The 11865-nt window shown below is 38.0% G+C and overlaps 1 protein-coding gene across 1 annotated transcript in view; it reads right to left on the reverse strand.

Annotated features, from left to right (window-relative positions):
* Positions 1 to 464: 464 nt before the first annotated feature.
* LOC102380514 (oxysterol-binding protein-related protein 6-like) overlaps positions 465 to 11865 on the reverse strand; it is a gene marked incomplete at its 3' end in the record, with an annotated part of 52850 nt that continues 41449 nt past the window's right edge. The window contains exons 10-12 of the mRNA XM_006034289.3: positions 11667 to 11759; positions 5911 to 5985; positions 465 to 630 (exon numbers count right to left, since the gene is read on the reverse strand). Coding sequence (XP_006034351.1) covers positions 465 to 630; positions 5911 to 5985; positions 11667 to 11759 — 334 coding nt within the window. The remainder of the gene's footprint in view (positions 631 to 5910; positions 5986 to 11666; positions 11760 to 11865) is intronic.

Raw genomic sequence — 11865 nt, forward strand, 5'->3', positions numbered from 1 at the left:
TCTCTTTATACCAATTTAGTTTTAAGTGACTTTTCATATATCCATGGAGTTTAAACAAAAGCTATTTTTAATCTGATATTTAGTCCAGGCTGTTCCTATTTCTTTGCCAGACCTGAGGGAACGGCACTTGATCCCTGAAAGCCTAACATCTCTTCCCACTATACAGTTGGTCCAATAAAAGATATTCCTGGGACCACAGGGGCTATAACAACACTCCAACCCTACTGCAAATACAGTCCAAACATGGTTCAAAAGACATGCACAATTTTCAGTCAAACAGAATTCATATATTACATATGTACCAGCTGCATAAAAATATCTAAAAAAAATAAACATGTATAATTTTCATCCTAAACAACTATAGTTAAAAGAATCTTAGGTATCTGCCTGATCCAAATAAAATCTCTGGGTCTGGCCACCTTGGATGTAGCAAAGACTTATAAAGAGCCCACATTTCTATTTACCTTTCTGTGCCATAAGGCAAAACTCTTCTTGAAGTTTGATGTAATCTGTGGAACATTCCAGGGGGTCAGCTACATGGCTCGGGGGAGTCTGAAATTCAATGTCTGCACAAAGGTTGGGATTGGACGAATGCAGGCGAACTGGTGACATTGTAGCACTGAAAGGGACCTACAATGAGAAGCAACCAAGAAATAAATAGCTATTGTATAGGACTATCAAATGTTCTTGTGTACAAAATGCCCCCAAATAAGATACATGCCTTGTTTTGAAAGGCAGAATTAAATTTAAAAAAAGATTTTTTTTAATTACTGGTAAGTAACAGTAAGTAACTGTAGCAGCTTCTGCTGCATGATGAGGGGAAAGAGAGATTGTCCACAGCTAGAGCTAGGAAGCTCACATGCAACACCAGTGTTACTTTCGTTCTCCCCTGGAAGAGGCAAAAACTGCTAGTACTGTATTTCCTTGCTTATAATGTGCATCCCAATTTCCAACAGCAAAATTTTGGGGAAAAGGTGCTGTGATAAAATACAGTATATCCACTCATATTAATACTATTATAATAATATTCACATTCCACACAAAACAGGAACCAGATAGAAAATTTCTGCACAGAAAAAAGCATACGTTTATCACATACGTGATACATTTTTTAAAAATTGTAATGGGAATTATCTTTTGGAGTCTCTAGTCTTAGTCATTGGTATAAAATCCCGTCTTTTGAAAATTTTAATAAAAACACAAATGATAGCTTATCAAAGGGCTGACAGCTAACGAGAGAAAGAGAGAGAGAGAGAGAGAGAAAGAGGAAGTGAGACAGAGGTGCACTTTAGCTCCAATTAGAGCATTTATAATAATATAGTATTTTATAAGATTTGCAAAACACCAGAAAATTGAAACCTGATACTCTACTTAACAGAGTATCAAAACACATAATATAATGTATGTTTTAATGGTTACAGAATCAATATTTTAAAGTGTATTAGTTTCTCCATGAAGTCGGCAAAATCAGGCTCAATATTCCCACACGAAAACCATCTGTAGATTTTCCAAACTTTGTGATTAATATTCTGGTTATTGAAATTCACTGTATAATTTATCTGGATATCACATGAGATGGATAACCATATAGACTCTTCTTGTGTTTGAATGTTCTTTTTGACAAAAAACTGACTTTCACTTACCAAGTACATCCACTGTACTCAAATTTTACTGGGTCACATTAAACCACTTGGATCAAACAAATTAAAAGCAGTACATTTTTTCTCATATGTTTTCACTCTTCATATTTCCTCTATATTTTTTGCATATACAGAACATCTATTTATGCATATTTTATATTGAATGTACATATACATGTGTATTATATGGTAAAGTATATACACATATATCACTTTTGTCATATGTACTATGCATACATACAGAGTATACTTTTTATATTATTTACATATGCACACAAATAAACATAGGAGACCAGAAGCCCAATTTTCAGACCTGTGTCAAAGTTAAGGCATTCAGAACAACATTTTGATCCTCAGGTTTTAAACACTTACATTTCAATTTTAGTTGTTTTAAGTATTCAAATTCAGAGGTTGACAATTTACACTAATTTGTATACCCAAGAATGAAAAATGGGCTCTAAATATAAATTATATGCTTTTTGAGGCCTCCTATAGAGCAGCAGATAACATAAAGTCATATTACTATAGATTTTCTTAACATAATAGTTAAATTGTCATGAACATTAATAATAGGTCAGAGAACAGTTATTTCAGTTTGGAGAACTGTGTCCATTTACTATACGTTTTGTGTTTCTTATGTTTCTTACTCGCTGGTGCCCTTAAAAATCTTCATTTTATCACATCTCATTCCAATGTCCAGTACACATTGCACCCTACCCTTTCATACTTTGTGCAAAACAATGGCATTAAAGCAGTTGTTTATTGTAAATTTACTTGTCTTCTTAGTTCCTTTTGTACATTCTAAGTTTTAATTATGCAAAGAAGAGTTTTCATATTTACATAATGAACAATTTCCTTTCTAACAAGGAGGCACAGAATAAATAAGTTCCTTTCCCCAGCAATTCTCATCACTACCATTTCCACAATATATTCACCATTCTTCCATTCTGTACTATGTTAATAACATGTTTCTCAACAGTCAGTCAGAACCACCTTATTTTACAAACAGACTGGCAGTCAAGCTTCTTTTACCATACTTTTCATTTGTATGCTCCTAGAACATATTTCCAGACTCTCCTAGTTTGGAGCTCTGTCAACCTTGAATTGCTCTAGCCAACCAGACATTATCATCCACATAACACCGAAAACCCAAATTAATTCCGTAGGCTTTGCCACTTAGTGGTTAAAAAAAATAAATAGACAAGAGCACACGGTGGTGGATCCCAAGTCTGGTGCAGATTAAAGATATGAGCCCCAGAGCAGTGGTTCTCAACTATTTCCACACCATGACCTCATGTTGCACGCAAAGCAAGTCCCTGGATCTCCAGCCCACCTAACTGTTAAGAGCAGCAGAGTAGCTACAATCTCACTAGACCTCTCAATCCTCAAGCTGAGACCCCACACTGTGGAGGAAATCATTTATTTCTTGTTTTTTTAATATGACCAGATTGAAAAACTACATAGAAAAAACCTCGCTGACTACCACACAATGCATTTCAAGTGTGTAAATGACATTTTAAAATGTCTCCTAGTGTTTAGATGTTTACAAACATTTACAGTCATGCCCCTTGCAGGAAAACTCTAAAAGAGACAAGTAAATCTTTTGCTGACTGCTTTAGAGAACACTATGCAGAAGTCAAAAGTAAAGAAACAGTTGACTGACATAAACATTTGTCTGTTTCAGCAGGGTTTCCAAGTTGCTTTCCCCAACAGCTGAACAAAAATTAAACTGAATTTCTCATTTGCCCAAGTTTCCAAAAGATTATGAAACACTGGTTAAGAAACCACATGCTCCCTGCCTGGGATTTTTTATCTTTATCTATTTCTGACTGATAATTAACTTATCATCTTGACTATTTATACATTTTAATTCTCCATTCAGACCCCTATAGTTTTCCTCACTCTTCTAGTCCTTATTTAAAATATCTGCAAGTGGAATACTCATACATAGAGCAGGAATCTTTCCTGAGTGTGTACCATTGGCTTCTGCAAAATCTAAGCTTTCATTTTAAGTAATAAAAAGTTCCTGGCTCAGATAGTGATTTCCACATGTAACCAGCATTTAACAGATGTAATGTGGTATTTGTCAAACTCAGGGAGACAGCGTGAGCCTTCCCACCGCTGCTGCAATAGAGAACAGTTGTTCTTAGGAAGAGTGGGGGAGTGTCTAATCCCTCAGGACACCTAGGAGACAAGACCCCCAGCCATTGTGGTCAAGGGCATTAGCAACCCCTTCAGTGTGTGCAGAACAAGTGGCAGTCTTCGCCAGAGGCCTTTACAGGCAGGTTCTCCCACTTATATGCTGAGGCCTCTAAGTGTATTCAATCTTCTTTACAGAATGTGTTATATTTCTTAAGTGGGGACTCACACTGCTGATACCAATGTGAAATGAAACTTAGGTGTGGCAGTTTATCCACTTAATGATGTGTAAAGACACTTTATATTGCAGGTTTGTTTACAAGTGAGCCCAGTCAGAGACATTGAAGTGAGTCTCTGTTAACTGGTTTAACAAAGAGCTTGTAAACTATTTTATTGGAGGCTTAATAGTCCTTCAATTACTGTCTACATTAGGAAATCAAACTGTGTTCTTTTTTATTAGCAGATAGATTTCCCTCCCATCTGGGGCCCAGCTCAGGCATCATCTTGGCAGCCCAAAGGAGAAGGACCTACTGGCAGACCTCCCTGGGTGGGTGACACCTAAGGGTGCCTTTTGACACTGCCCTTCAGCAGTGATGCAAGGTTTTTCTTTTATTTTTTTTGCTAGGGTCCTTTGCAATTTTGTGTTGTATTTGGAGGGGGAAGGAGGAGGGGGAGTTAGGTGTGTTTTTGGGGGGCATTGGGAGGAGACAGTCACAGCTCTTCTGTAGGAGAAGGGGTGCGAGTTTGGAGGGGACAATGGGGGTAGAGGGGAATCTCCCCTGAGGATGAGGCAGGGGAGGATTTCTTGTAGCTGGATGTAAGTGTCAGTTGGGAAGTGCAATCAGGATCGGTGGAAGAGTCTCCTTGTGTGGGGCTGTGGGAAGGAGGAGGAGAGGTGGAGCTCTCAGGTTTGAAATGCTGTTTGAGGAATCCTGTCCATGGGTTGTTTGTTCACTGTAAGCTGCTCTGAGCCTTTTGGATAGGACATGGTATAAATTGAATAAATACGTAAATAAATATGTAACTCTGCAACTCACACTGGCTTTGAGAATTTGCCTTTGAATCAGTTGTTGCTCTTCAGGCTTCCATGCTTATTTATGGAGCGCAGAAGCTCTTGAGAGTAAACCTAAATATGTAGATGAGAAGCACTGGTTTATCTGCTGTTTTTGTGATTTTTCAGGCCCATGTCAGAGGAATCTAGGGAAGAAGCAGTATGTTTTGAAGTTAGGCTGCTTTTTGGCCAGGGGAAGAAGCTTGATACTTGTGCTAGATAAAGGTATATTTTCCAAGTGAAGTCTTAACCTTTGGCAAACCAACTTCCTTCTTTTTTAATTTAGCTACATATTCCTACTACATATGGATCAATAGGTTTTTATTTTTACCAAATATATACCAATACATATACTACTTTGCATGTGGATTAGTCTTAGGCTTCCCTTCAATAGGATATACTTTACTTTAGAGATTGAAGCTAAAAATTGGCCTCAGGATGTTAACTCTACTAAATAATATCTGTTTTTCAATTAGTAGCTCTTATTTTGATTGCCCAGCCCCATATTTCATGTCAAGCACTCATACAACTACTACAATTATACATACTAGCGGTAGTAATATGACTTTTTGGGATTATGAAATGTAAACAAAAAGTGTTTCAGATGAAAAAGCTAATTTTATATTACTAAACTCAACAACAAAATAATACAAGCCATCTTAGTTCTGTTGTCCTGAGGTGTGCTGTTATCAAACTCCCTTGATGGAACTACAGACTTGAATTTTATGGTTGCTTTTCTATTGTTTATGCTATGCATATATATAGAATGTGCTGTAAATATACACACGGTAAAGGCCTACTTCTAAATCACTTACAATTGCCTTGCAAGAAATTACTCCTTCCTCATACAATGGGGTAACACTGATATATAACCATTGTTAAGTGAGATGGGACCCAAGCCCCTGGAATTTATTTTCATGTATCAGGGACGACCCTCATCACTCACAAATGATCCAGTCGAACATGAGTAACAAGGACATCTCTATGAGGTGGAAGTGCTCTTTTCAGTACTGTTGTTACATATTCAAGTTATCCAGCTTCCCATCTTTAAAACTCTCTCTTGATTTTAAATCCACTCACTGTTGTAGCCACTGCAGCTGCTAGTCTCTGCCGGCGTCGTGTTGTGCTGAACTGACCCTTCGGCGCTGGCCCTTCCTGACAGTGAATGTGAGAAGAGAAGGGAATAGAAAAGAGAAGGGAAGGGATGATGGTTTGTGGGAGGATGAAAGATGATCAGAGAAGGGAGAGGGAGAGTCTTTAACTGAATTTTAATTTCACTGTTTCTTAACAGTAAAGAGCTTAATGGCATAAACATTCTGAGAATTTATCATATGTTCTCATGCATGTATGCCAGGGGTTTAAACAACTATTTAATTCATGACATTATCTCTGGAGGAATTAGACTACCATGTATTTACTAAAAGTGAACAATAGATTTTTTTCATAGTCATAATGCAGTTATGAGATACCAAAACAAAAGAATGCTATGGGATGGCAGGAAACACAAACTGAGAACTAAATGTTGGGTCACTTTATCTTCTAAAGTGGTGGCCCTGGGACAGCGTGCAGCCTGCAACGGGTTAATTTGCAGTCCCAAGGATCCCACCTGGGCCTGGCTCCCCACCATCCCTCTTCAAAGTTTTCAGATTTCCCCTCTCTCTTCTGGCTTCTACTTCCTGCCCCTGCCTCAGGGAGCAGGGTGGTACAGCATGGCCTAGGGCTCCTGCACAGCCCAGTGTGGTGGAGGACCCCACAGCTGGGGAGCTGAGTATGAGGCTGGGGCACCCACATGGAGTGGGGTCCAAATGGCCTATAGTTTGTGTCACTGCAGCCCATGAAGCATGCAGCCACCAAGGCGTGCAAACCCTGGCTGCTCAGAAATTGGACAGTTCTGATAACACATAGATGTATGTAGATGCTCAATTTAACCAACTCTAAATTACTTTTTAAGAGTCATAATGCTGCACCAGAGCCAAGAAAACCTTACACAATGGTGAGTCTCCATACCCATCACAAGTCTTTCTCCTTAAAGTCTGATCAAAGTGTCATCACTTGAAGGTAACTGCAGGATTTTATAAGGTTAGAAAACTTGAATTCCTGCAAACAGGAGTATATACTGCTAATAAATAACTGTGTGAGGACTCCTCCATACCTCCTTCACTTTCGGGCACCGTAATGTTTCAGAGCTACACACAATTTAATTTATTCAAAATAAACTAAATAATAGTTCAGCTCAATGTTTGTAAACAATGCTGTATGCATTTACACTACAGAATGCCCAAGTTCAGGAATTAATTCAAGTTTCCCACTCCTTGGACCAGTCAAGCTAGACTGGTATGTTAAAGCAAGTGATGTGCATGAAAAGACAACTGCTTTTTAAAAAATCTGGTTGATACTAGTGGCAGTATTGTCAAGTGTAGAAGGAGAAGTGTCTGAGGATCCCAATTATCAGTCAGGAAGTAAAGGGGAGGGAAAACATATTATAATCAAATTCTGATACAGCAGTAACTGTATCAAACGTATTTTTTCAAAACCCCAAAATTAAATACATTCTCCTTTAACTAATCAAGTTTTTACAGGTTATAACAAAGGCTGTGTAATATGAGTTACTTCAAAACTCTTTGTATTCTACAGCAGCATCCTTATCCTGTATATGAGAGTCTATTCTACATCCAGCAAAATACTCTCTTATCATTTTTAATTAATAATATAATGTTTTAGATACATGAAACATATGCAATGTTTGGATGCAGAGGGACACTACTAAAATGTGAATGACACTCCATATGGACTCAAAAGTACATTAATAAGTAACACCGGTATATGAAATCATACCCTAAGTAGCATCTGTGTAACTATAACACTCATTAGAAGGAGTTATACAGCAGTCTTTGTGGATGGAAGGTTTGTTTCATTTTGGCTCTATTGTTCCAGATGGCTTCACTATAACAAGCTGACCTTCTACCAGACAATACTGCTTACAAAACAGAGGAATATTTTTCTATTTTTAAAATAATTATGGGTAAAACGAGCCTTCAATTTTGCTAATTTGAGCTTAAGAAAATAACTTAAGAGCACTAAGAATGGAAGTCTGGTCAGTAAAAGCTTCAGTCTTTTCTTCTTTGGAAAATGCTTAGCCCATTGTGAGAATGACAGAATTACCCAGAACACAAAAGAATTCTCAGAACCAAGCTTCTCTGTATAAAAAGTGTCATTACCAGAAGGGTAAAAAAAAAAAAAATACATCGACTGGCCTTAAAAAAATCCACAACACTTGCAGATACTTTTCATTGGAAAATCTTGGGAAAATTTGCTGTTTCTGAAAATTTTCTCTTAGGGCAAGTAGTCCTTTCTCAAAGAATCAGGCTCACTGAATAGACTCTGTGCTCATGAGAAGAGCAAAGGCCTGCAAGACAACACTGTTATTTAAACAATTCAAAACTAAAGCCCTCCATTCAGAAGGCAGACAAGGTTCTTTGGGTGAATCTAATATCTTTTATTAGACCAACTTAAATATTTGGAAAAAAAAACAATTAGCAAGCTTTCGGGTTTAAAAACCCTTTGTCAGGCTGAAGAAGTCTCTTATACACATGCTTAACTTTTTCATGGGAGCATTCTCACTGTACTTAATTGAACTATTTGTGTGAGTTAAATTAAGCATATGGAAGAGTATTTCTAGGACTCATACCTAAATTGATAAAAAATATCTTTATAGAAACTAAAGCAAGCAACAAGACTTGTTTCACAGGGAAAACATTTATTCTGATGTAGACTTAAAAGAGTTCACATTCCAGAAAAGAATGTTAGCAAGAACACAACTAAAGCAATGTTAGTTACAGGAACAGACCAGAGGACACAAATCTAGAAGAGAGTCTGTAACGGACTCCATGAGGTCTAAGACAATCACATGCAGGACAGGCAGAGGATAGTGAATCCAAAACCCCTGCATTTTAATCCCAGCTCTGCCACAGACCCTTTAGAGAAGCAGCATTGCCTGAAATGCAAATATTCTATACAAATGGTTTCAAACAGCTATTATAAAGGAAAACACAATGGTATAAGGGTATTTGAAATCACAGGTTTAGTATGTTAGCACTCTGAAAAGAATTACTGCTCCTATCAATGCTTTTATTTTATTTTTGTAACTAAGAAAACATGAGCCCTTTCCCAGGTAGTTCTACAAGACAATGGAACCAGCAGAAAAAGGAGACCGTGGAAATGTAGTTAATGAAAACACGTAAAGCTGAACCTTTCCCTATAGGGCAGGGGGACAGACTCACTGTCCAACTAGCAGACTGCACAAAGCTTCTATTCCCCTTCTGACTGCAATATACAATAGGAAGAAAGGTGTCCTAAAAACTCTGGGGCATCTATATACATGCTCCGGGGGGTGGGGGGGGAAGAAGAGAAAAGACAGAAAGTATTAATTTGAGCAGCTCTTAGAGCTACTCTAATTAAAGTGCCCAGAGTATCTTGTGCATCAGCATCCCTGCACTTTGAATGTGCTTTAGATAAGGTACCCCCACCGCCATTGTGATGAGGACACAGATACATGAGATGTGAAGGCTGGCTGGAATGCAATAATTACCATGCTCCAGCACATTTGTTAACTGAGTCTGCTGTGACGCACTGTAATTACAGACATGCTGTAATGCTCTGAGAGTGTGTATAGCACTGCTGGTTTCCAGTGCTATAGGGCAAAAGGGTTGCTGAGTTTGGTAGTAAGAGGGTGTGACCTACACAAAACAGGTCAGATTCTGTGCTATCCCTCCCAGAGATGCACGTCAAAAAGCACATCCTGAACTGTCTCAAGTCTGTGTCTCTAGTTATCATTGCATTCAATAAACAGACACACATGAATGAGAAGACCTAAACAAGAAACTTTGATTATGGAGCAACCTCTACAGACCCTTTGTTGCCTCTAACTGCTACTCCCTGAGGAGCCATCTCCCAGTTCCCATCTTTTCTAAATTAGGGAGCATCTCTAAATTATAAATTTTCACCGCTACAGTTCTCTCGCTTCTGAACTATTTTGGGATTGAGACCACTCCCATCATAACTCAAGCAGCCTGGGAGACTGCTCCAAGTTACAACAGCATCTCTGGAAGGATGGCTTTCAGAACATGCCAAAATCGTCTCAGCAGTGTGTATAATGGACTCTTCCTGAGCTTAGCTGTACCTTCAGCATGCTCCTATGCTAGACTGTGTAGGAGCCTCAGCCCAGAATTCTCTATGGTGGCCAAAGGCTGCACCTGAAATGGGAACCTGCCTCTTGCTTCTTACAGGCTTTTTACGTGGTGTGTATGGTGCCAAGATACAGACAGAATCCTTCCCAGATGCCATATTAAGTCTAGAGCTACCCCAGTAGGTCTCAGGGCTTTCATGCAGAAAGACATGTATCTGCACTGATCCCTTTGTGACTCACTCAAAGATGTGCTGTCATATGGCTCTCTGGCTGGTAATGGCATATTATCCATTTTGGAAAATGGATGCAAGCAACTCAGAGTGAATTAAGGTTGCAACTGCATGAGTTTGTAAGAGAATACATCTTATGTGCTTGCTGCTTTATGATTCTCTCTCTCACTCCAGAACTCAGAGAGCCCAAGCGGTTTGTGCAAAGGGGTTTTCTTAATTCAAGATGAGCGTCTTTATTCAAGCATGCCCTATTAGCTCCACTTCCCCTTTAGTCAGGTTTAGCATCCTTTTTAATTTTTCCCCCCTGAGCTTTTGCTCCTATTGTGCTGTCAAAAAGCAGGGGAAACCTAAAGCCCCAAATGACAATGATCCTGTGATAAAGTAATGAGAAATGTCATCAATCAATATAAATCTTAGTCTCAAATATTAATACATGACTGAACCCATTTTCAGATATTTACTAAGGAGGCATTTTGTGTTTACCAGGTCTAACAGCTGAAATGAAACAGTTCATGTTACCAACTGCAATCATTTAGTTTTCATTGTTTTATCTTTTGCATCACTTTGACCAGCAAGTCTAAATGGGCAAAACAAACTCCTTAATTGTGACTCAAAGGACAAATTAAAGATTTTTGAAGTTCACGTTAGTTTCAAAGTACTTAATTGTAGCAAAAGCTGTTAGGGTGAATTATTATTCTAACACAGGCATTTGTTTGGCAGCAAACAATGCGTTTTGACTGATATACACTATCCATGGGCCTTTGTTACCTGTTGCTGGAAAATTGCTACGGCAAGAGAGGTTTGGGATCGCCCCAGAAGCCACAATTGCTTTAAACAGATCAAAATAAGGCATAATGAAGCTGATGGCAGTATAAGCGTGAAATATTCAGTCAGTACTCAATCTCTCACACAATTTTCTTATACTTTTGTTATAACAAAGGGGAAATTGCATACAATGAGTTATTTAATTAATTCCTTCACAGACTGGCTTTTTCCACCTTTAAGAACTTTAGGAAATAATTTTTACTAATAAGATTCCCTCATGCAGGGCTAGCCTTGTGAAATATTTCATTCTAATTTTCTATTTCATTTTTATGCCTCCAACTCAGCTGTTCTCTGTAGTAGGTACACATTAAATAGAGCATCACTAACCTTCTTTGCATCCTGAATGACTGGCATTCAGTCTCTGCTTCTCTCTCTAGATGACAATGTTTCCATGTCAGTGTAAGTAAAAACAATACATTTTTTTATGGTTGTCTCTCAGATTTAAGTAACCAAATGTGAATTAATTCAAATAATCAGTTATAAAAGAGCCAGGACATTGAATCAATTGCTTTCCTGCTCTTACCTTATATATTTGGTTCATATATAAAAGTTAATCTAAAAGTATGATGAAAAGGAAAACATCATGAATTCAGTACCTGAAGCTGTATTTTTGCATCTTTGCTGACACTTTTTGTTCTCCATCGTCTTGTGCCCCTCTTGTCTTTCTTTGAAATATCTACACAGTTAGCCTACATTATACAAATAGGTTAAAAGCAACAAGGCACTATTAAGTTGACAAAGCTGACACAGACAACAGTAAGTTAGTAAAGAATCATAGTGTTATATATAAATAAG

The sequence above is a fragment of the Alligator sinensis genome, unplaced genomic scaffold, assembly GCF_000455745.1.
Source record: "Alligator sinensis unplaced genomic scaffold, ASM45574v1 scaffold173_2, whole genome shotgun sequence".
Lineage (NCBI taxonomy): Eukaryota > Metazoa > Chordata > Crocodylia > Alligatoridae > Alligator > Alligator sinensis.